This window comes from Pagrus major, chromosome 3, assembly GCF_040436345.1.
Source record: "Pagrus major chromosome 3, Pma_NU_1.0".
Lineage (NCBI taxonomy): Eukaryota > Metazoa > Chordata > Actinopteri > Spariformes > Sparidae > Pagrus > Pagrus major.
Genome location: NC_133217.1, coordinates 13,535,731 through 13,561,966, shown reverse-complemented (window position 1 = coordinate 13,561,966; position 26,236 = coordinate 13,535,731). Strand labels below are relative to the sequence as shown.

The following is a 26,236-nucleotide window of genomic DNA, read 5'->3' as shown; positions in this document are numbered from 1 at the left end:
AATGTTTACTGCACATCAATGGTGGCTCTGGGAGTGTGTTTGTACAGGAGCCCATTGTGAGCGAGGCACTCTGCATACAAAGATGGCTGTTAAAATAAACTTTGCTACCTGTGCTTTCACTCTGATGTACTGCATTTTTTGGTCTTACCTTCTGGCCACTTCCCTCTTTTCCTTCCAGTCATGTCCTGTGGGATGCCAGTGCCTCCGGTCAATGGCAGTATTGTGGGTCAGGACTTCTCTCTAGGAGCCAGGGCCACATACAAATGTAATCCTGGATTTCGGCTCGCTGGGCCTGTCACTACATCTGTGATCTGTCAGGAATCTGGGAGGTGGAGCCCCATTGAAGCTCCTCCCAGATGTGTTCGTGAGTATTTCTCTTATTGCAGTATTTTCACCTGAACAATCTCTCAAATTTGGCATACTACTGTGATATTTGATGTTAAACCAGCACCAGACTGAGTAGATATTTGACTTAATTATGTTTGTTTATCCTCTGATCTTCCAGCGGTGACCTGCCCCGACATCGGCCACTCTGCTGTGGAACATGGGAGATGGAGGCTGATTTATGGAACTCAAAACCAATACGATGCTATAATGATGCTCATATGTGACCCAGGATATTACTACAGGGGTCAAAGGGTCATTCGCTGCCAGGCTAACAGCACCTGGAACTACCCAGATCCACGTCCAGTCTGCGACAGTGAGTCGACACTACACATCACATGGTTTAATATTTCTACAGTTTCTTAAATTAAAACTCTCATTCACAATAAGAAATTGAAAATCATCCACCAGAAAAAAGCAATTTGTCAAGCAAGAAAAAATAATTGCATCCAAATGTATCTTATTCCACTGTGATATTAGGAGGAGAATATGATTAAATAGGCACAAATCTTTTAACCAAAACAAAATAAATTAAAAAAACAAAACAATTTTTCAAACAGAACTCAAATGAAAAGTTTTGATTGTATTTTACCATATGGGTGTTTTGTAATATATATTATTTACTCATTTCAGTCATCTCCTGTGGGGACCTTGGGACTCCACCAAATGGCAACAAGATTGGAACGCTGACTGTGTATGGAGCCACAGCTATCTTCTCCTGCAACACAGGGTATACTTTGGTGGGCTCTCGGGTACGAGAGTGTATGTCCAATGGGCTTTGGAGTGGATCACAGGTCCAGTGTTTAGGTGAGATCTTCAGCACCCAAAAATGATACAACTCCTGCAATTTGCTCCAAAAGTTATTTTAAAGACATAAATCTGACTGTGAGTTCTTCTTCCTTCAACCGTAGCTGGCCATTGCGGCACGCCGGAACCCATTGTGAATGGACAGATCATTGGGGAGAACTATAACTATCGAGGCAGCGTTGTGTATCAGTGTAACCCAGGATTTCGTCTCATTGGGGTATCGGTGCGAATCTGTGAACAGGATCACCGCTGGTCAGGGCGCACTCCAGTCTGTGTCCGTAAGTGCTCACAGAAAATAGTTACCTGAGTTAAAGTTAAAGCTATTGGTTCTTCAAAACTTCTTCGATGAACAGTGCAGGGCCCCACACTGACATTTTCTACTAGTAGAAACACAGGTGAGGTAGGTAGCCTCACCAAAAAGAAACAAAATCCCAAAACATCAAAGTTGCTTCTTTCTCAGATTAAAAGTGTTGCTGATCAATTATTTGTAATAAGTGCATATATTACCTTGGGATGATCTTAATAAGCTACCAGCCACCGATTCAGCTTGATTAGACTGAAACCCTCTGGTACTGATCACCAATTTATTAAAGTTATTCAACATTTTTACAGCAAGCTCCTGCACAATCTGATGCATAACATAAAGTGTAAAAAACCCTTTTGCCTCATGTCTCATGTTAACCATGACATTATCAATGAAAGGGCAATTACCCCACAATATTGCACTGTATTCTTCTATAATATTGCTCATTTTACTAGACTTGTTTTAACAGAGGTCAAAAAAGAGACATGCACCTGCAGCAGGGCCTCTGGCTTTGGAGATTGGATCACTACTCAGCATCGACCTTCAGTGTCGTGTCTATACAGCGTTGTTGTTGTTGTGACATTAGTGATTCAGGTGTTTGATATTAAACAGAGTTCATTAAACTGTTCTGCCTGTGTGTCATTTTCTCCTTTGGCTTTCCCAGCCATCACATGTGGTCATCCTGGCAACCCTACCTACGGAATGACCCAAGGAACCCAGTTCAACTTAAATGACGCTGTGCGCTTTGTCTGCAACACTGGATATGTTCTGCAGGGTGCTGTAAAATCTGCCTGCCAGGCCAATGGGCAGTGGAGCAACGCCCTCCCCAGGTGTAAAAGTAAGTGTCAACTAGATGCCAAAGCTTATCAGTCAATGCATCTATGATTTGTGGACAACCTCATGCCTTCAAATGAATGAAAGGATAAATTCAAATGGGCAGCACAGCTTGGAAATATGTGCCTGATCCTGTCAGGAGGCAGTAAATTGTTTTTAAAAAGCAATTTCAGGCCACAAAGTTGTGCAATTTGTCAAGTGAGCGAGCAAATTACTAATATGAGAGAACACTTTATCAAATAATTTTCTCCTGACACCTCCATAATTTCAAAATCTGTATGTTCATACATCTTATACAAATTCACACCCAATTCCAAAGAAGTTGGGACACCGTGTGATAATTTTCTAATCTTTTCTGATATATAATCAATTAAAAACAGTACAAAAACAATATATTTAATGTTTTATCTAAACAAGGCTTTGTAAATATATGCTCATCCTGAATTTGATGCCAGGTTGTCCCAAGTTGGGACAGAGGCAACAGCAGACTGAGAAAGTTGTGGAATGTTCAAAATTCACCTGTTTGGAACATTTCACAGGTAAACAGGTTCATTGGTAACAGGTGAAGGTATCATGTTTGGGTTTAAAAGGGGCTTCCTCAAAAAGCTCAGTCGTCCACGTGGAGTGAGGTTCACCACTTTGTCGAACACATGATTGTATAAAGGATATTGCTACATGGGCTCAGGGACACTGACTGATGTTGTCAAAAACTGTATCAGTGTGGCTCTCTTCTTGTGTTCTCATCCATTTGTGTGGGTAGGTATTAAATTACCTATTGTAATGTGCAAGGTCGTATCTTGTGTGACCAAAGATGACCCCAATCACAGAGACAGCGAGATGAAGCTCAGAGACACCCGGAGGGAGGAAGAGTTTAAACGATGCATATTAGGGGAAATTGAAATGAAAAACCAAAGAGAAGCCTGGATTATTTAATTACCATGGTCTCAACTACATGGTCCATGGAGGTTCCGGATAATATTTACATTTGATGTTATTTCCTCTTAGCCTAGCTACCTCTGCTGCACCCTAAGGCTCACCTGTCTGTCAGGGAAACAAACTTGGTTAATAACCATGCAGAAGCAGCCAAAAACAATCACAGGGTCCTTGAGCTCGTATGAAAGACAGCAGCCTTTGGAGACCCGCACCCCGGCTTTTGCTCAGAATAAGAAGTACCCTGCTCTGCTTTGAATAAGCGAGGCAAGGACTTTTAATTTGGCAGTGTTTTGCGACAAGCGATGTATCTCGTCGCCCACGTCTGTCTCTAAGTCCCCACTAACTGAGGGCTTTGTGACAGGCACAGAAAGGGCGCTCGCAAGGTCGAGCCCTGAATGTGACAAGGCAGTGACAGAACCGGTGACGGATTGACTTATGAGTTTGTTTTAAATGAGGAGAGAAAGGATTTGGCCTTTTTTTTTTTTTTTTTTTTTGAGACATCTATGAAGGGATGAGGAGGTTACAAGTCTCACAGGAATATTTCTTCAGTTGTTAAAAAAAGAGGTAGCGCATTTGGCTGCTGCATGCATAAGCAGGCAAGATTTTCTCCCAGACATACGCCTTAAATCTCTTCGCTCCGATAGTGACATCATATTAGCATTGGCCTTGTTTCCATGCAGATGCTGAGATGCATTTTCTGTGAGCCTCTGTATGTGTGTGTGCATGGGTGTGGGCGTCTGTTCTGATGGCACATTATCCCCACTGTTGATGCTGAGACATAAGTAGCTTAGAGGTCTTTGTGTCAATCAGATTTATCACCTTAATTATAGCATTCGAGACATATTTGGTGAGGTGTGCTCTGCTGTCTGCCATGTACTTCCTTCCTGAGTTAAAAAGTGTAAGTGCTGTGATGACATCCACTTCATCCATCTCACCTTAGCCTTAGCTAAGCCGAACCATCTGCTTTTCTTTCGGAGGGAGAGAGAGCAGCCAATAGATACAGAAGGCAGCAAAAAGAAAAAGGTGAGGGTGGGGCAGGAGTCAGTCAGACAAAGGTAATAATTTCCACAGTCCAGATTTTAACTACAAAAGTCTGTAGGTTCCATCAATAATGCAGGGAGTAGGAGAGCACTGCCGGCCCAGCCAGTCTCCTATCCCTCTCTAATCACCACCAATTTGAGTCACAGCAACAGAGCCACAACACCACCTTCGTTGGATGACTCGTGTGTGTTTATTTGTCTTTCAGCGATAAAAAGGGAAGAGACACTGGACAGGGAAAAAAAAACACACTCTGACACACCACTTACAGGGCCGTTACTTGGCAGGAGACCAAGAGGAGGAGAGGGTGACCGGGGTCCCCACTTCTGAGTGGAACAGAGATGAATTACCTCGCCCTTCTTCCCCTCTCACTTTTATTCTTCGTTTCCCTTTCATCCTTTCACTTCCTCTCTCCCTACCCACTGGGCCACACACACAAATTTACCAGGAGGTCAGTCGTTTTTAGATGACTGTTGGATCGCTTTTGAGCCCCAATTGCCCGAGCACATTTTTTCAAAGCTGAATTTCTGAGCCTGGAAAATCTCGTGCTGTAGCAGCTCCACCGCTTCAAATACACTTTGTAGTGTTATTATGCGGGAAGTTGTAAATGATGGCGCCACGGGTCAGCGCTCTACAGGAAGGAATACATTATAATAGGTATTTTGGGGGTGATTTAGCTGTGCTGGCCAGCTCGGGAGCATGAAAATGAGCGAGCTTTTAGGAACATTAGCATACAATGGGTTCATTTTGGCTGTGGCAAAGGCACACTCATGGGGCGAGACTGGCAAGGCAAACTGGGGCATAATGGCTGCGTGGGCACTCTCAGGCAGTGTTTTAGAAGCCATTAGAGTTTTGGCATCATAGTACACATTTAGTTGTGCTTCACAGTATAAACTAGACAGCAACTGTTAGTCAGTGTGCTCAGACTTTGTTGAAACAGTGTAAGGTTTGGTTTGTGTCTTGTATCTGAGACGCTAAAGATGAATTGGTCCTGGTGGCAGTCATAGCCTGACATTCTGTCATGAATTTTAATATATTCTGCACCATCAGGGCCCCCTTCCTCTCTAACTCTGTACAGCACCCCCCTTGCTGTCCCTCGCTCCTCACTCATCCCTCATTCTTCCTTTCCCTAACTCCCTCCATCTGGTGTTAAACTGACATGGTGCCTCTTCTCCTGTGAGCTCCCCATCCATCACCATCTCTGCACCACAGCGGCTAGCAGGAGACTGGCTCTAATGAAGCAAATGTTTATTTCCGGAGTCTGCCTCCTACCTCATTTGGATTGGGATGGATGGATGGATGCTGGATGGCTGGAAGTAGAAGCTGAGGAAAGGAATGGACAAAGACAGAAAATAAAAGCAAGATAAATATCACTGCGGGTAAAATGGTAAAATGTTCACGGTCTGTGATACAGTCAATATTAAAATATAGTTTATTACGGTAATAAGACAAACAAAAACACCTCACTTGTTGTTCTTGTCATTTAAAACATCTAAATTTAGTGATCACAGATACAAAGGTTCTAATATTAAATACAAATGTACAAATGTAAAATTGAACCTCAAACGCTTACACATCATTTTCTCTCCGGCTCCTTCACCCTTTTCCCCTCTCTGCATCTCTTTTTCCAGTTGTCAACTGCACAGAGCCAGGCCATGTAGAGAACAGCATCAGGCAGGTACTGCCCAGCGGGCCACATCGCTACAGCTTCCAGACCACTGTGTCGTACCGCTGTAACCCAGGCTACTACCTGCTGGGCACCAGCTCCATCTCCTGTCAAGGGGACGGTACCTGGGATCGCTCCCTGCCCAAGTGCCTGTGTGAGTACCTCAGGGTTTGGTTGTAAGGGCTGCTGCTTGTATATTTTTTGTATATGCTGAAAAAGAAGACGGACGAACACAACACAAATGCAATGTCACCCTACACAAGTAGACTGTTAGTGTTGCTAAAACAAAGCAGTATATTCCAAATGTGCTGTATTTATCACTTCTTCACTGTTGGCCTTGCAGCAGTTCATTGGTTTTCATTGGTCTCTCTCTCTCATCTCTCTGCTCTGATTGGACAGTGGTGCTCTGTGACCGCCCCAGCATGCCTCCCTACGCCCAGATCTCAGGCGATCGTCGGACAGTAGGCTCAGTCATCCGCTACAGCTGCATGGGCCAGCGTACCATCATGGGCAACACAACACGAATGTGCCAGCTGGACGGCCAGTGGAGCGGCTCGCCGCCACACTGCTCTGGTACGGAAAACTACACCCAGATTGACTGTGTGACGGTCGGAAGGATAAAACTCAAGATAACCCTCTTTTGTAAAAGCTTTACATCTTAATGTTCAAGATGAACTTCAGTTATAAGATTGTAACAAGCACATTCGAACTTTGAAACTTTGTGCTGTTCTAGCCCTTCTCATCATCCCTTGTTTAGCTTCCTGCTTGTAATACTTTATTAATTCAGATGTATTATCAGCACCCATTCACGCCAATGGCCTCATAATGCCAGGCCAACAAATAAAAGGTTTGGGTGGCAGCTGTTAGCAAAGTAGGTGGACCAAAGATGGAGCTCAAGGGCAAAGTGAGTGTCCTCCATAAAACCTGCTTTAATCTGCTCCTATCAGGCTAAGGAACATGGCCGCCCACACCTCAGCTGGGTTATGAAGCACTATAAAGACATGAGCCCCCATAGACTGTCTTCCTTTACAGCGATATGCTTCACGACATCTAGTATACCTCATACACATGAGAAAGGCCTTGGGGGGTGTCCTCATATGCAAATATGCATAGGCACATTCACAAATATGTGATAGAAACATGCAAAGACAGAAAGTGGCAGAAATACATAGACTAGTGCACACACAAGCCAACAGTAAAATAGCATGCTGACAGTTTAATGTTACAATTCATGACATTCATATACTGTATATCTCCGGGGATGGCTAGTATTCTCTAAACAGGCAATAAACACAACCTTTTTTTAAAGATTTGCCTGGCTTTCTTGGCTATGTGCAGTTAAAGAGATTTTGACCAGCGCCTTGTAAAATGAGGAGCGAGAGCAGCATACAGCAGTACTAAACTGTTTGTGATTGTTTTAAATTGAGTATGTGGAATTATGAAGCAAAATATATGTCGGGATGTAATAAATAAATGAAAAATAGTTTGATATTGCACATTTTCTGCCTGTTGAACATATAGACATAATGAAAATGGATTTATATTATTTTCCTGTTGGATGGCAGTTGGGTGGAAGAAGGGGTCTGTGTTTCTGTTGTAATCCCGAAAAATCACATTTTTATTGTTTTAATATGAAAACATCCCTCTTATGTTCTCCACATGAGCAATAGCGTCATTGTGAAAAATATTTTTCAAATTTTCCAGGCGATTCTGCCGGGCTTTGTGGAGATCCAGGTGTTCCTGTGCATGGTATCCGTCTGGGAGAAGAGTTTACAGTAGGCAGTGTTGTCCGCTTCAGCTGCGAGCCCGGCTACATGCTGAGGGGTTCACCGGAAAGAACTTGCCTGAACAACGGGACCTGGCTCGGCACCCAGCCTGAGTGTCATGGTAAGGAATACATACATGTACTGAGTGTGTGTGTGTTTGCTGTCTACTCTGGCAAACATGGGATGGTAGGAGGTGATGATGGATCCCATTCATACAGCAGTATCACACTGCTCAGAAAGTTTTTGCCAATGTGCTGCAAAAGTGATGCAGCCAATCATCAGACTTTGGTTTCATGGGGATAAAAATGGTTTTCGGCCTTGTTTCCTCATCCCTTCACCCTAAAATACGGGAGGGTTCATGGGAGTTCTGCCTTTAATGCACATGTGTTGCGTGTGCAAACCAACATGTCCTGTGGCTGTAGTTTTGGAAATATGAGATACTGAGATTGTTGCTTGTGGCTATCTTATCCTTACCTAACCTAAGTTTGAGCTGTGTGTGCATACTGTACTTGGTTGTAAGTCAAGTATCTTCACAGTGGATGTTGCACTCCATGAAGTCTGTGCAATATCAGCAATTCTGTTTATGATTTTTATAGATAGAATTTCAGGATGAGGAAGTGGATACATTTCGGGGTCTGGAGAGGTAGATAAGATAAATAGGTGGATTGGTGTGGCATCCACTCATTTGTGTTAAAGATGGAGCTGAGCTCCTAGGTAATGCTCTCAATTTAGCTGTCAATTTGGGATCCAGCTCTCACTTGTGTCTATGAGCTTTGGGTAGTGACCAAAAGAGTGAAACCCTTTAGGCACAGGGTGAGCAGCTTGGATATCAAGGAAGAGCCTTGGGTAGAACAGCTGCTCCTTTGCTTTGAAAGCAGCCAGTGGAGGTTGTTCAGGCTTCACATCAGGATGCCCTCCTCAGTGTACTGTGGAAGGTTCCTGGACACGTCCAACTGGAAACCCTGAAGCAAGACCCAGAAGACAATGGCCAATTTTATATCCCATCTGGCCTGGGAAACCCCTTTGTATTCCTTATGAAAAGCTGGAGGACTTCACTGGGGAAAACCATGTGTGGCCTACTGATTAAATTAATACCTCTGCAACCGAAAGCTGGTTAACTGGTGGAAAACTAATGGATGGGTGGTCTGATGGACTGCTTAGGCGCAGTAATGAATGAACACAATATTTGACCATCTAGTAACATGTAAAACAGCTGGAGAGTTATGATGTTCACTGTACTCCTAACGCAATATGGGAATCGAGTTTATCACACATCTACATTTAATTTCAATAACTTATTTCTCTGGTCTTTTCTTTTTTGTAACCTTTTTTTCATTCCCTTTCGTTCTCCTTTTCTCACACTTTTTCTTTTGTTTAATTACTCCATCTGCATTTGTTTTACAAACCTTTGCATGCATATATTTTTATTATAATTTCTGGGGTAATAGACACCCATGATTTTCCTAAATTAGAGTTAGTTATGGTTTTAGTGAGTGTTTTAGAATGTGGTTGGTAACAAGTATTTATATGTAATTATCTCTACATTTTGATGTATTTTCAGGGCTAGCTGATCTCAACAAATCCCACCACTGAATTGCATATTTTAAGCTTCCATTCACTCAGACATTAAGGATTATAATAAAGTTACAGTCACTGATTGTGTAAGTAGATGCTGCCTTCGCAAATGGAATGAATGACACATTGCAAATCTGCATGTGTGTGTGCAAATTTAAAACAGTGATTGACAGAAACCCAAGACCACAACAGAGACTCTTTAGATTAAACAACATAAGGCTTTTAATTATTGTCCTTGTGGAACATTGCATCCATTTTGCTGCCGACACATGAAAAGGCAGATTCTCTGAAAGTGTAATTTGCATCTGGTCGATATGCGTCTTAAGGTCAAACACTTTCCAATATTATTACTTAGACGGGCAACAACATTACAAACAATTAAAACACTTGATGTAATTCTTCTTTTCTCGTGTCAAACTAGAAGGAGAATGTTAAGGTTGATATCAAGAGGTGATCTCGACACTTTAGTCTGAATTTAACTTGATTTAGATTATCATTAACTAGAAATTGTGTTTTATTAATATTTAACAATATTTTTGCAGCTGTTTTAGACTTTAACCATCTAGTTTTGGCCATCAGAGTCATATTGTCATAGTCATTTTGGGTTTTAAATTCAAGTTTTGAATTAATAACATGTCGTTCTTTGCTCTTGGGTTTTTTTGTGTTTGTTTGTGTATTATAAACTCCATTTTTGATTGTGCACAAACAGCCAGCTTGTTGTGTCCAAGGTTTTGTACTCATCTCCCAGAAACACTCAAGTAATAAACCGTCCATAAAGTTCCAGTTTACCACCTTCAAGTTGGCAAGTTCTCTCTATACCATATGTCTTTTTCCAACCCTTTTTTTTACTCTCTGTGAACACATAACCTTTTCCCTCTTCCTTGTATAGTGTTTTATTTCGAGAAGCTTCAGCCTGTCCCAGGCTGCTTTCGCTTGTGCTCTTATGAACACACACAAACACCCAACCCCTCTGCACACATCACCACCTCCTCTCTCCCTCGCCTCACTTTGTCTCATTCCCTCTCTAGTGTGTGGTATGCCCACTAACTAAGGTTGCCCACCTGTTCTCAGTTGGCACTGACTTCAAGGGCCAGGCCACATCTGGTCATTATGGGAGGGTGAAGCCTCCTGGGCTCTGAGGGCCCAGGGCAAGCTGGAGACTGTAATGAACAGAACCATCGCTGGTGGTCGGACAGACACCAAGGGACTTTGTGAGCAAAGGATTTGCCCATCAAAGTTACTTATGAAGTAGGACGCAGGGGAAGATGATGACAGGTGGATGAAGAACAGAGGGAAAGGGAAAACAAAAGAGTGAGGAATACATTTTGACACATGAGTGAGTATAAGAATGTAGTAGAAAACCAACCTGCAGTTTGTGTAATTTACACAATAAGTCTCATTAAAATGTAGAATATAGAAGAACAGGATAAAAGTCTAGGACAAAGTGTTTTATAAAAACGGAAACCTTCATCATTTCCAGAAAATACAAAAGATTTTTGTTTGGCAGATGATTGCCTTTCTTTTGATGACTGATGAGAAGTTATAGGTAAGTTTAAACAACTATTACTACATTGCTGGGTACAAATATAACTAGTTTTAGGCATTTAGTTGGTGGGAGGAAAAATGAAAGAAAGTAAGAGTGTTTAGTTTATTGACCTTTCACCAGTATTACAGGTTCATATAGATATTTGGCATTAACATTTTTTAGCTCTTACGTCAACACATTAATACTAAAATGGGGCAAAATTTTACATTTGCTAGTCTTAATCTCATATCACAAATCTGAAGTCTAAAATCACATATAGGCGATTGATGATCACCTGTATTTCTCAGTTCAGCATTTTGGAATAATATAATATAATTATATATAATATAATGTCCTCCAGGGGGGTTGTTGAAGTTGGTCTTAAGCATCTTTCTGGCAAAGTCAAGACACAGTTGAGTGCATCTCTCAGCTAGAGTACCAAATCTAGAAGCCTCTGGGTACCATGAGTTTCTCTGGCCAAGTATAATTTTCAGGCCTGTTTCTGCTTGCTTTTTAGCATTTCAGCCTAGTCTGCAGTCTAGGAACTTTGGTCAAATTTCTTTCTAAAAATGGTTTGATGAAGCAAGGGCTGCTATAGTACTGTGCCAACACTGCTCTAAACCTGGACCCTTCTCCCCAATTCACCCCCCACACACATACAGACGGATTACAAATTAAAGGGAAGACTTAATATATGAATGGAGAAGAATACCAATCAGTGTCTCTCTTGTGCTGTGGGGGGTATTTTACTGGCATGGTTTTGGTTCGCTTGCCCCCTCAGAGGGAAGGGTCACTGCAGATCAATGCAAAGTTTTTCTGAGTGATGATCATCCTGGATGGCAGTGCTGTCATCCACATGGTACAAGGGTCACTGAATAATTTGATGAGTATTAGAATGACATGAATCCTATGCTGTGGCCTTTGCAGCCACCAGATCTCAACCCCATTGAACACCTATAGGAGATTTTGGCAGCACTCTCCATCACCATCATCAAAATGCAAAATGAGGGAATATATTTTGGAAGACTGATGTTCGAATCCTCCAGTTGTGTTCAAGGGACTTGGAGAATTGATTCAAAGGCAGATTGAAGCTGTTTTGACTGCACATGGTGGCCCAAGAGCTTACTGTGATTTCTTTTTTAGTCGCCCATCTGTAACTAACTAACACTTCCTCCTCTGGTCTCTCAGGAATTGAATATTACCTAATCTTTTTCTTCTACCCTCTCTTTTTCTTTTTAAGTGATATCCTGTGGAAACCCAGGAACACCAAGGAATGCCCAGATACTGATCCACGATGGCCTGACGTTTTCCAGATCCATTACTTACGCCTGCAGGGAGGGCTACTACTCTACTGGCCTGCTTACCCGACACTGCACTGTTAACGGCACCTGGACTGGCAACATGCCTGAGTGCTCTGGTAATTAACAGCTCTCACAGAGAAAGAAATGTAGTGCATCTACGTGTAGTGCTTAGCTTTTTGTCCATATTTGAATAGATGCTTTTCTGTTTATTGGCTTATACACATGTCTGAGTTGTGTACCTGTCGGCCTCTCATGTTTATTTGCATTTGAACACTAGATTAGACTCAATAGTTTCATACATATCCAGCACTTAATACAGGTAAATAGGTAATATAATGCAAGATATTTAAAGTAACACAAGCAATGCAATAAAAAATACATACAGCAGATATTGTTAGTGATGGATGATTCACTCACTGACGCAGTAGGAGGAAGTTGGAGGCATGGTCCACTCCTTACAGACAGCCCTTTATCGTCACAAAAGACACACATATGCTGTACAGAGCCAGGAGACCCTGGCAAATAGAGGTCACTGAAAGAACCAGTTTCTTCTGAATGGAGAGGATAAACCCGAAGCAGCGCCATTATGGATCTCAGACCTCAGTAATCCATAGGAGTGAAAGGGTACATTTTGACGCACTTTGGTGGAAAGACATGTGAATGGGAGCACTTTTAGTTGAATGATTTCTACTGATGTGTAAAAAAACCTGTATGCTGAAAAGGGATTTACTTGACAGAGGTTTTGTGACAGTTTCCTCTCTCTCAATTTTAACTTGCTGTAACTGAAATGTATACTCAATAAAACATTTTACTTAGCTTCCACAGTCTTGTCTACCAAGCCAGTTACAATCTACAAATACTGTTAGGCAAAAGGAGAAGTTATCTCACTGAATCACAGTCCTAGGTGGTGGCAAACTCTTACCAGCCCAGTCAGATATGTAAGTGCTTGCTCAGTCAAGGGGAGACACTACATCTCCAAGAGGCCCAGTTTCCTCACCCTATTGGGACTTTCACTGGGATGTTGATCATATGCATTTAATATTGCCTTATTGTCCCAAGGCAACTTTCAACTTGTCCTTCCATGACCTGGATTTTTTATCTTAGACTTTTACAACAGAGCAGAGCTACAATGCTGCTGAGTCACACAGTGGAACCCTCACTGTTGTTATTCAATCACACTGTTTTCCCCGCAGGATGTAAAAGTATAATCAAGGAGAAATGTGGTTCATTTTGGAGCTTCAGGGAGCTACTGTACAAGATTTATTGCAAGATTTAGTCTCTCTGTAGTCTAAAAGCTCTAAACTCGGGACAATCAAAGTACAAGGACAGTTCTTTGATATAAAACACTTGAAGTCAAACTGTCAGTGATGGTGATTGAAGATGAGAGGCATAGTAACTAATATTTTAAACATAAATTCAGTCTAAATATATTGTCCAAAAGTGGTTGTCCATAAATTAATGAAGTGATTATTACCTGCGAAGACACATCAGTGATGTTGCTTTTCAGATTGTTAAGTTTTGTTTGTGAGGTGAACTGCTTGGGTAAAGTGCATATAACAGTTCATTAACTCTGAGGCTCCATCCACTGTGCGATGTTAAATTGTTTGTTTACTTACTTGTACGTGTATTGAGTACATCAAATTTCATCAAAGCTCATCAAACAATATGGCTCAGATATGATGAGGTTACAAACTGTGTCAACTTTTTTCCTGTTTCATTAACCTAAACAAATGTCTTCATTATTGTCCCTGTACTCCACTACATCTGTTGTCATTGTCAAATTGTATTTCCCATTTTCATTTGTTCTTACTTTTTTATCCTGTTGTGTGTCTGCAGTAATCAACTGTGGTGATCCTGGAGTGCCAGCCAATGGGGTGAGGTTGGGCAATGATTTCATCTACAACCACACAGTCAGTTTCCAGTGTTCTCCTGGTTTCACCATGGACGCTGACCGGGCTTCGACTCTCATCTGCACCAAGGACCGAACCTGGAATGGCACCAAACCTCTCTGCAAAGGTAAAATTGTGTAGGATGATGTGAATTACAAAACGGTCATTAGATCAATCTAGACAATGGCATAGGCTAGAATGAGTTTTAGATATATTGTTTTTACGAGAGGACATTACACTCGGAAGCATGATTGGTGTTTCTGGATCAGGCTTATAAGAGCTGACCAATCAGACCAGACTAGGGTTTTTATGGGATGGGGGGCCTCATAGAGACAGGCACTAAAACGTAGTGTTCAGACAGAGAGTTAATAGAGTGCTGCATCAGTAGACAGTATGAGAAAAATAATAGGCTTTTTGAACTTAAGAGCATGTAAACATTTTTTGTAGGCACCAAAAAAAATATGAACCTGACTCTGTCTCCTTGTAGCAATTGTATGCGGTCCACCACCCACCATCCCTAACGGACAGGTTGTTGGTACAGACTTCACCTGGGGCTCTAGCATAAGCTACGCCTGCAACCAAGGTTACCAGCTGTCCCTGCCCACTGTGTTGACATGCCAAGGCAGCGGCAACTGGAGTGGAGAGAAACCCCAGTGCTTCCGTAAGTGGCACCACACTGGAATGCCTGATTGCATTACATGTCAATGATATGTTTCTGACACATCTCACACCCCAGCATGTTTAAGTCTCTTGTGTAACATTCACCTTCCTTGGTTAGAATTTAATTAAAACACAACGTGGTTAGTAGGTCACCTCACATTTATCTCCTTCTTACATCTTTGCAGCTGTGTTCTGTGGAGACCCAGGGATGCCATCCCAGGGGAGGAGGGAGGACCGAGGGTTCACATATCTCTCCTCTGTCTCCTTCTCCTGCTATCCTCCCCTCGTCCTGGTGGGCTCTACCAGGAGATATTGTCAATATGATGGCACCTGGAGTGGCACACAGCCCTCTTGCATAGGTAAGGTATTGAATACAGTACTTGATGTAATCATCAGAGCAGTGACATGCAGGCAGGAGTATGGAGGTTGGTTGGCCTGTGGACTTTTTATAACCAGAGCACAACACATTAAGTACTATATATTGTTACTTTCATGTAAGGCTTTATTACAAGTAACAGTGTAAGAGAAGCCTCCCATTGACTGGCTTGCATCTGTCCCCTTAAGTTCTCTTTTGTAGTCCTGATTGCCTTTTGCAACCAATAAATAATGCATGCAGAAACATTTCACCTAGCTAACAAGCTGTGTTGATTCTGTTTTTCTATTCTGATCAGAAATTAATTAAAGCAACCCAGAACAATTATTTCACCTATTTCAGAATAACCACAGGTTTAGTCAATTTCTTCTTTACTGTGTAGACATAATTTAGAGAAACTGTAGTTTGTAGCAATGCTAAATTGCTCCTTGAGTCACTTTCACCAAATGTGTAACACACAAGGTGCAATTTCCAACATTGGATCAGTTTGTCTCCGGTTAGTTTCGACATATTTCACATGCAGGACCCATTGAGGACTCACAAATTCATCTGCAATGTGCAAGTGCAAGTGCCCTAGGGACATTGTGATGTTTGAATTGGTGTAAAATATGCACACATGGCAACAAATGACCCATTAACAGTTAGTTAAACATTAATTCATTATAGCAAAAGAGTTACCAGTAACTCCACTACACTAAAAAAAACACTAAAATTTATAAGTCACTATTATAACAGCCACAGTTGAAAAACCATACTGCCTGGAATGTGGGAAAGGCTATACTTAGATTTAGTGAGATTTAATCAAATTAAAATAAGCTATGGCCAAAATTGCTTCACATCTTCTCTTGTAACACGTGTTAGTTGCTGTAAATTCACTAAAAGGACCGGTCTCTCAGGCTTCTTGTTCAACTTCTAGATTTGATGATGGCTGCACTGAGACCGTTAGAAACCTCTTACAAATGACAAGCTCCATTCATTTTGTAACATTCTTTGTACTCAAATGAGAAATGGTACTTGTCACCCTGGCCTACAGTCTTAGAAACTAAGATATAATGACGGTGGTACATCTGTGTAGTTTTGTGATGGTAAGAATTTAAGCTGAATGGCATGTCCTTACTTGTCCTAACTAATTGTAGGCTGCAAAGACAAAATGACACTGATTTACTTTTGAAGGAACAATGTGCAAAATGTGCAATTGACACATGAGTTGATCCATTTAGATGCATATGTTGTCAAGAGAAAAATTATATATATATCAAGAAGAAACACATTCTTGCAAAAATGTTGCAGCAGGGTGTGTAACTCATAAGGCCTGAAAGTTTGTCATTATGTCATAAGCTGGTCTGAGCAGGGATAGAGAGTGGGTTCACATCACTAATAAAACACTTTGTAGGATGTGTGTGTGTGTGTGTGTGTGTGTGTGTGTGTGTGTGTGTGTGTGTGTGTGTGTGTGTGTGTGTTACACACGTGTATGTGTGCATTTTTTTCTGCATACGGTAATTTACGGCCTTCACTCCTCCAGTCAGTATTTCACACTAGAACTGTGAAAAATATACTTTCCCCACGCCGTCTCTAAGGTGATGGCATGTTATATTAAATATTTTATTTAACTTTATTTTGTGTGTGCACGTGTGTGTGTGTTTTAGATCCCAGTCACACGACCTGTGGAGACCCTGGCACTCCTCTCTTTGGAAATCAGAACAACAGTCAAGGCTACCAGGTGAGAATATGTGGCCACACAGGAAATTGAATTCATATATTGAACTAAAATCAGGTTGTATCTGATGTAGTTCCATGCGGTAGCACTGAAGACATAAAAATAAAGCTTGACATGTTTTTTCTTTATACCTATGTACCTTTACTACTGTATCATGCATTAGCCATGATGTGGTCTACTAGATTGCAGCAATGACTACCTTAATATTGACAAGAAAGCATAGCACTACTCAGCGCAGAGCCCTTTTTCCTCTGATATCATAATCATGTTAATAATGTTGAAACTGTATGCAACAGAATCAGTTGCTTCTCACACATTGAGGACAGCAAACTCCTGAGGGAAACAAGGAGACTGGACCACACCAATTGATTTGCAGCCTATAATTGTGCAACCCAGTGTGCAAATCAGTTGGTGTGCTGCAGTCCCCTTTCTTTTTTTCAACATGTTCTTGTTGGCTGAGAAGACTGTATTATACCCCACAGTCTCAGTTAAACAAGGTGATTCATGAAGATTGAATAACTTGTGTCAGAAAAATTCATGTTTCTTTAAAATCATGGTCACTTACAGTAATCTATTCCGACCTGGCCATCACCATTAATGTGTTTTCCTGATAATTTGTCCAGAAGAAGAACTGCAACTAATGATTGTTTCCATTATTGATTCATCTGCTGATTATTTTTTAGATTAATCAGTTGATCTTTTACTGTATGGAATTTCAAAAAGAAAATAAGAAAATCCTCTCAACTGTGAAAATGGAACCAGACAACCAGACTTTCATTTTATTATTTATGTACAATTAACTGATTAACGTTATGGTTGCAGATTATTTTTCTGTCTAAATGATTGATCAGCTAATCATTGCAGCTCTAGACAGAGGTTTCCATCTGCAACACCATGACAGTAACAGTAAAGTTAGTTTTAAGACGGTAAAAAGCCAAATTAATATGAATTTTCATTCTAAATAAATATCAATCACCTTTTTAGACAAACAAACCCAAAAATAAATTATTTTAACAATTTGATTAAACTGCCACTTCTGTGTGTAAAATCAGCCTCCTGTTATGAACAGTGTGTATGCTGCTGGTCCGGTCCACATCCTGACATGCTTGTGTGTGTCTGTTACAGATCAGCAGCACTGTATTCTTCAGCTGTAGGAAGGGCTACTTACTGCAGGGCTCCATTTCTCGCACTTGTCTGCCCAACCTCACTTGGAGTGGTTTTCAACCTGAGTGCATTGGTAAGTACAGTCTGCTCATATTGCAAAAAATATATGAATAGTGAAGTGGAAAACTGAACCTTGAACAAAGTTTGCTTTACTGAAAATCTGTCGCTGACAAATCCCATATATGCTTCCTTGACCCCACACCTTTACCTCACCTCTTTTTGCCTTTTTTCTCTTCCACCACATTTCTTATCTGTTGCTCCTCTGATCCCCTTTCCCTACACATCTCCCAACCCCACTTTAACCTGTCTCCTACTCCCTTCTTCTTTGGTCTCTTTAATCCATTTCTCCAGCACACCACTGCAGCCAGCCAGAGCTGCCAGCCCAGTCTGATGTGAGAGCCATTGAACTGCCATCCCTTGGCTACACGCTCATCTATACATGTCAGCCGGGATTCTACTTGGCCGGTGGATCAGAGCACAGGACCTGCAGGTCCGATGGGAGCTGGACAGGGAAACCACCTCTCTGTGCAGGTACAAACACGGTTATAATACATCCAGAAGGGAACATGGAGATATTAACTATGCAAAGACACGTAGCACCTATTTCACCTTTGCTGCTGCTTAATTTTTTACATTTTGCACATACTGTAGATACATTCACCAACCCTTGTAAGACTACAGCTGTGTGTGCATGGCCTCCCACTTTCCCAGGGAGGCATGCAGATGTATTAAACACTTAAAACATTTCAACTTATACTTCTAATAAGCAGTTTCCATTAGCAGTCTTCACTGAAACCACCAGGGCCTGTACTGGCTCTGGATTCAGTGGTGACTCAGGTTGGGAAATTGGGAATTCAGCTAATGTTGATGAATAGCTCTGTTAACACTCGCTTATTCTCAGACACATGCCAGGCTAGGATGGCCCATCCATCACACGATTACACTGCATGGAATTACAGACACACACACACACAGACTCAAGCACACACACACACACGTGCAGACACACAGGCTTTAAAACATTAACAAGGGTGCAAAACCTGATTAGGCCAATGCATCCCATTGATTAGGTTAGCAGAAGTACCTCTTATAAATGGTGAGGCGGTGTTAACAAGGTCTAGCAGACAAATAGACTGCCATTAAGGCACCCCAAAGCATTAGGCCTAAATACATATAGGAAAAAAATAGAGTCATCTACACACAATTATCTAGGATAGACGAGTGCTAATGGGTTAAAGAGGGAGGTGAACTGGAGGGGGATATCCACGTGATGGATTCCATGCCAAGCTGAAATATAGAGGCTGATGGGTATTTTTAAGGCAGTGCCATTAAGAGTGAAGGAAAGAAAGAGAACTGGCCTTAGCGCATACAGGATATTAACAGCGCCTGTGGGCGCAGTGATGGAAGGGCAGCTCAAAAGACTGGCAGCTAATAAAGAACAAGGCTGTGGGAGTGTGCGTGCATGTGTGTTTGTTTGTGTCTGTATACATTCATCCGAGGTGATGTTTGTGCTCATAAACTACCATCAGTATACCTGTCTTTGTTTGTAGCGGCGTGTAAAGCCCTAGTCACTCTGTTTGTCCGTGTGGGTGTATGTTTACTACTGTGATGTAGTCCCGCGGCCCCGTGTGAGCAGTAAGGCATTATTAAAGTGCTTCCCCTGAAGCAGCCAAACTGTGTCTCTGACTTAGCCGTAGCCCCCAGAGGGACAGCCAGGCTGCTCTTCAAAAGCATGAGTTGAGTCCTGTCGCAGGCAGCCCCTCACTCTGGCCACCACAGGGCTTCTTAGTCGTGGAGGTAGACAGGAAGTGCTGATGGTGACATGGTCCTATTGTAATTACCCTGGAGCTGTTGTGTTTTATGAGAAAAGTGGATCTTTTATTTTTTATACTTCCTGAGGAGTACATTGTACCTGTTTAGAGGAGTAACTTGTAAATGATTTTTTCTTCAGCTGATAATCGCCCAAGTGGAAAGAGCCCAGTGGGGACAGTACAGGAGCCACCCTCCAAACTTCCCGGTAAGACAGGTCCTATAACTGATTGTTTGTTTTATCCTATGTATGCAGTTCTCAGTGGGAATCTTAAGATTTTAGATCTGTACAGCAGATAGGAACCCTCCTCAAAAGTTGTTTAGTTGTGCTTTACTTTGATTCACTATCCAGCTTACCATCTTCATCAAAATGATAAATCCTGGCACATGGCACTTTGTTCTGAACAAAAACATACTTTCCTTGCCTCTTCCACTCTTCATCTCTTTCAGTCCCTGGTGGTGTATTTGCCAAAAACTCTCTCTGGAGGGGATCCTATGAGTACCTGGGGAAAAAGCAGCCGGCTATGCTCAGCATCACTGCCTTTGAACCCTTCAGCAACCGTGTTAATGGGACACTTATCGACCACAGTGGAGTGGAACTCAAACTGGCCGGTTGGTATACCAAAACCAGAAGTCACAGACAAGACCTCACACACATACACACACACACATGCACACACACACACACCCTGTATGACCATATCATCACATCAGATATCCATTTCTCTGTTGGATGTTATCCAAGCAAATAATTGTCTGATAAATTCAAGTGCGGACAAGGAGCATGAAATCAGTGTGGTCCCTTTATGAAGAAGATCGTCTGCTGTTTCTGAATAGCAGACATTTTATTTTTTCCTCGTGGCATAATTGCTGTGCAGCTGTGGTCATTAAGACACAAATTTGCATCAGTAACGGCTTGGACACTTCACTCCTCTGTACCTGGATGCTATCAGTCTTCATCACAGTGTAGTGAAAATTAGTTTCCACTGGTACAAATTGCCACACTTCCCACCGAAAGTAATGTTGCTGAGTCATACTTAAAGATTATTGTTGAGTTTGCACAAAAAATAAGTTAAATTGCATTATTTTAAAATCATTCAGTCGAATCTTCACAACAGTTTAACCTGTTAAGCCAGAGCGGAGCCCAATTGGGCTATTTTGTGAGCACCTAGGGTAACATATAAGTGAAATATATAGTTTGGTACCTGAGAAATTTTAAATGGCACAGATGGTGCCAAAATGTGCCAAAATGTTCCAAAATGTGTCAAAATGGCACATTTGGAGATTCTGCCTGAGTGCTCTGTACTAAAACCTCTCTAATCACTTTATTAGCATAAAAGCCGGCAGAGGTAATGGTCAGATGTTTTGCTATGGTTTGCTAGAGATTTGGAGCTGCAGCTGCATCATTCTTCAGGGATATTCATTCGAAAATTGTAATTTCTTTTAACAATCTTTCATTTATGCTTTGTGCCAACTTAATTTACTCAGACCCAGTGACATATTTACTTCTACTTACACATCTGAACAAATATTTCAAGTGTTCCCTTTATTATGATGCCTTGATTATTCAAATAGACCTTGAAGTTGCAGAGATACACTCTGTTAATTATTGAGCAGAGAGACAAAATAGAGGCTAGTTCTTAACAGGTTAAACAAAAACGTATTTTATCCCGCATTGGTCTCAGATAAACAATCTGGCCATTTTTGCTAACCTTTCATAGCCTAGTATATCATTCATTCTTTCAAGTGTCATCATATTCTATAGTCATGTAAATGTCAACAAAATCCATGAAAAAGATCCTGTGAACAGCCCAAGTGTTGTACAAAAACTATTAAAAGCATCAGTGAGTTGCACTATTGTACTGAAATGTTACTTCATTATGAGAGACATGGTATTGTATGTGACATAGATCATGGTATAGTATGCTGCTGTAAATATTCAGTAGTTCACCAAATCCATAGCTGAAAATAGTCACCAAGAAAGGCACTATTTCTCTTTGTTTGAGTAACATTTGGTGAATAATACTGCTGGTTTAGTTTATGTTAGTGACTCATTCCTTAAGATGGAGTAACACGTTGTTTAGTTTTTTTTGTCTTTTAATGGGATTCACTGTCAGTATCAAAAATGTTACAAACTACATCCTTTAATTATGTGTTACAACCTATAATCTACCTTCCTCTGACCTGGACTAATACAGAAAGTGGAACATTGTTTCGTTTAAACTTTGCTAGGATTACAGTATGCTGTATCACAAATGAAACAAGACTTTTAAATAACTAGATTACATACATTCATTATGTATTTATTTATTATTTTTGTAACTGGGTACCATTCATTTTCCCTTGTGCTCTCACAAAGACGGTGAAAGGTTTTGCGATCAGGGTCTTTACTTGTCTTCCGTGATACTCTTAGTTGCAACGTTCCACTGAAGTTAGCAAACATTAGGAAACCACAGTTTGAAATGCAATGTTTGCTTACAGATTTTATGTAAATCTAAACTAATGAATGAACACATCCTGGATGTTACCAGTTTGTGCTGGAATTTAAACCCTTATATTACTGCTAAAGTTATACTTGTATTTGAGCTTCAGTCAAGCCTGAAGTGAGATGTTGTACCAACAAAGACAGGCTGCTAGACACTGAGGAAAGAGTCCACACAACATGAAGGGGGAAGTGGAAGCCATGATTGGAGGATGAATCAGATCTAACTTTTGAATTGCTTTTGTATAAACGTTACAGATCTCTATTACATAATCCTTTTCGGTTGGTCTAAGTGTGGGTGTTGCTCCAAAAGCTGAAAACACTTTTTGTTTTGTTCTTGTAGGCACATACAAGAGGGAGGAAGCTCAGCTGCTGCTACAGGTCCACCAGATCAGAGGCCCTGTGGAGATCTTTGTCAACAAGTTCAAAATAGACAACTGGGCCCTAGACGGACATGTAAGTGCACGACCCAGGGTCACGTTCAATACCTGCATCACACTCATACATACCAACACACAAACACACACCCCTTTATTGTGAAATATGCACAAGCACACATACACACTAACCTTGTCACTCTGGGGAGATGGAGGGCCCACCAAGAGTTTTCTCTTTAATTAAAATGTCAGTTAAATCATTGCCTGGTAATCAGGACTCGACAGACCCCCCCCCCCTCCAGTCCTCTCTCCGATATTATCCCCCAACCCCAGGCACCTCAAATGCACGCACTCTCCAGATATAATTAAAAAAGCAGATCACGGTATATATGTATGTGCGGTTCACATGCATGTTTTCGCAAGCCTCACAGCACAGGAGTGTTTATGTACAAGCGTGTTGTGGAGTTTTCCTCTTGTGTGTGTGCGGAGTGGCTGTGTGTGTTTATGTTTGTGCTCTTGAGCAGAAAACGTCATATTAAATGTCAGCTATAAGAGCGCCTCTCAGTCCTTTGACATGATATTTCATTTTCTGTGTGCACCAGCTGCTGACACTTTGATGATACGCTCCTTTGTAAAGAGTGGATGTGACACATAAAGTGTCTGTCTTCCATTCCTCTCTCTCCCTAGGTGTCCTACATCTCCTCATCCAACTCCTTTGTGTACCAGGGATTTGTCAGAGGAAAAGGCTTTGGCCAATTTGGTCTCCAGAGACTGGGTGAGTGAGCTGACCACTTAGTTATAGAAACCACAGTGAGCCCGTGGCCCCATGGGGGGGGCTCTATGTCTGTGTTTTGTTTTTTTTCCCCCTGTCTGGATTTCTATCACAGAAATCTTTCACTTAAATTATGTGTAGTATCCTCAAGCTTAGCTGCAAGTGCTTTCACAGCAGTAATATGCTGTGCTGGATTTATCATTTATTTACTTTTACAAATGTGAAAACACTTTTGGAGGATGTGGCTGTGAATCCAGCGCGAAGAGGCAAACACAGTTCACAAACATGATTAATAGTCACAAAATGACATCCACACTCACACATAACACAACACAGCTAGACAAAATCTTTCCTCTGGGAGTTTGTGGGTAACGTGTTGATGCCTGTGGAGTCTTTGCCGTATCAAGCAACCCCACGTCTCGCAGTTTTGATACAGTAAATATCAGCGATTCTCTGCTGCATGTCGTTCTTTGGTTCTTTCAGCGGATTCAGCTCTGCTGTCATAGGTATGGAAGATTTTTCTCCCAAAGGCTGCAGCTATCCATATATTCTGCTTCATGTTTGTGACCTAGAAATCTGAGCCATGTGATCCTCCGCGCTCTGATTTTTTGCTACATTTGGTATACAGGAAAAAATCTTTACATCCTGCCTCCATGGATCTGAATGGCTTCTGCAGTCAAGCAGATATGTGTGTGTGAGATGTTTTTCCCACATTTTGATGCATCTGCAACTGCAAACACTTTCCTATCCTCTGTGTGAACCAAATAAGGCAAACATGGAAGATAAATATAGAATATGCAGGGTTCTATCAACCTATGTTGATGTACACTGGAATTTTGAAAAAGCAATTGGAAAAAGATGGAAAATATTGGTTTACTACTGCCACACACTGTTACAATCCAGTTAAAAAGATCCATGCTATGTGTGAAAACACATTAATTAGTCTACTGTATGTAAAACATTAAAGGGAAATCAGAAAAAAAAATGCCATCATGTGCAGAAAGACAGATTTCTTTATCATCAATGTCAAGTTTTCTATAAACTCCACATGTGTAGTTTCAATTATTAAACCTCCCATCAGTGGTGGTTAATTAAAAATAGTCTTTTTTTTTCCATGTAGCAGCTTAGCCACTCACCAAGTGTCTGTGTGTTGTGGTTGGGATGCTATACATGAAAGAAAAACTGTTATGTTGTGTCACTTAAGCTAAAATGTTCTACATTTAGTTTTTTTATACCCTATTCCAAATGTGACACAGATTATCTAATCCATGCAAACAGTTAAGCAGATACAGTAAAGCTAGTGCTGCTGCTTTTGCGTTTTCTTTTTGCTAAGGCTGGTGATGATTTCATAGGAGTTCAGCAGCTTTTAAAAAGCAAAGCCCAGATTGGAGTGGCTTCCATATTGGCTGTAGGACAGACTGAAGAGCAGAAGTGCAGTTACAAAAACAGATCAGATATGAGCAGGAATTTGGAAGTTTAGACCAGTTTAGAATTAGTGTTAACACAGACTGAGCGTGTGTATGTGTGGTGAAAGTTGTGTGAATGTAGCGAAAGTGGATGTGAAAATCTGCTGTAATGAGAGAGGTGCTTGAGCAGCAGGTGCAGAGCACTCCCCACCACCACCGCCACTCCGCCACAGCACACTGATTGAGCAAACAGCTCTTTATTAATACAGAAGAGTGGAGCTGGTGCCAGGGCATTCATGTGTATTTGTGTTTAAGTGTGTGTGAGGAAAAAGCGGATGTGAGTCTGGGAGGAGGGGTTGGCCGTCTTGGAAACGATCCTCCTCAATTTGTTGAGGTGTTTGTGTTTTGTTTGAACTCTGCGGTGGCGTAACTGCGAGTGCAGTTTTGCCTGCTTGAGTGTGTTTGTGCATCCGTTTTTGTGTGCTCGTGCTCAGACAGCAGGGGGTTGATTGGCAAACACCACAAAACCCACTAATTAAATTCCTTCTTGTTTGTCACTCGTCCTTTATTGGAGCTTTTTTGGCATTCTGTGGCAAACAGGTGGGCTGTCACTTCTGCACTGTTGCTGTTGCGCACGCACACACCACCATAAATTACAGAATGAATCTGAAATGACTTAATAGCTGTCGGCCTTTGATGTTAGTAATTAAGAGTCATTGTTAGGATAATGGAACTTGACGTTCCCAGGGGGGAAAATGAAAATAAAGCATTGCAATAAAGTTAAAAAAAAGTCACTTATGTGCTCAGTCGATTATGTATAAATGGAGCCTTCCTGTCAGGCCTCTTCAGCTAATACAATTCCTATAGCTTCACTCTGCTCCTGTTTATTTGCTTTTATATTTTATCACACATTCTTGACAGGAGGCAATCATTTCCCTTTTATATCTCTTAGTTGTGTAATTTGTGGTTTTTGATTATAATGTCTGCTGCTGAAGTCATATTGTACTGAAGTGATGCTAAAGCAAAGCCTCAATGTCTCATCTCGTTTTCCTCCAGAGAGTTTAGACCCCGGCAGAGACAACCCAGGCTACAACTTTGCGTCCAACAGCAGTTCAGTGGCAGCAGCCATCCTAGTGCCTTTTATAGCCATGATCATTGCAGGCTTCGCTCTGTACCTCTACAAACACAGGTAAGGGTCACACCATTGATATATTTCCCCATTCTTATCATCTTCAGGTAATAACAATAACATTACCCTTGCTTATTGTTGTTGTTGTTGTGTTGTTGAAATTTAAATGCCTCTGTAAAGTTAGCTGTTTCAAATAAGAATCTGACTTATTTCTCTTGAAAGTTTTGCAAATTTGCATTCACCCTCCAAAATGCATTAAAGTGACATGGATAAGGTGTATGTTGACCTCAGAATGAGAAAATCGTCATCTGTGATATGGAGAGAA

The 26,236-nt window shown here is 41.3% G+C and overlaps 1 protein-coding gene across 1 annotated transcript in view; it reads left to right on the top strand.

Annotated features, from left to right (window-relative positions):
* Positions 1 to 26,236, top strand: part of csmd2 (CUB and Sushi multiple domains 2) — a 241,593-nt gene that overhangs the window by 214,550 nt on the left and 807 nt on the right. The window contains exons 51-70 of the mRNA XM_073463092.1: positions 179 to 364; positions 506 to 700; positions 1,018 to 1,191; positions 1,296 to 1,469; positions 2,160 to 2,333; positions 5,932 to 6,120; positions 6,366 to 6,539; positions 7,671 to 7,853; positions 12,073 to 12,249; positions 13,970 to 14,149; positions 14,510 to 14,683; positions 14,868 to 15,041; positions 16,702 to 16,775; positions 17,898 to 18,009; positions 18,288 to 18,467; positions 19,888 to 19,953; positions 20,196 to 20,357; positions 22,571 to 22,683; positions 23,292 to 23,379; positions 25,839 to 25,971. Of these exons, the coding sequence (XP_073319193.1) occupies positions 179 to 364; positions 506 to 700; positions 1,018 to 1,191; positions 1,296 to 1,469; positions 2,160 to 2,333; positions 5,932 to 6,120; positions 6,366 to 6,539; positions 7,671 to 7,853; positions 12,073 to 12,249; positions 13,970 to 14,149; positions 14,510 to 14,683; positions 14,868 to 15,041; positions 16,702 to 16,775; positions 17,898 to 18,009; positions 18,288 to 18,467; positions 19,888 to 19,953; positions 20,196 to 20,357; positions 22,571 to 22,683; positions 23,292 to 23,379; positions 25,839 to 25,971 (3,082 nt within the window). The remainder of the gene's footprint in view (positions 1 to 178; positions 365 to 505; positions 701 to 1,017; positions 1,192 to 1,295; positions 1,470 to 2,159; positions 2,334 to 5,931; positions 6,121 to 6,365; positions 6,540 to 7,670; positions 7,854 to 12,072; positions 12,250 to 13,969; positions 14,150 to 14,509; positions 14,684 to 14,867; positions 15,042 to 16,701; positions 16,776 to 17,897; positions 18,010 to 18,287; positions 18,468 to 19,887; positions 19,954 to 20,195; positions 20,358 to 22,570; positions 22,684 to 23,291; positions 23,380 to 25,838; positions 25,972 to 26,236) is intronic.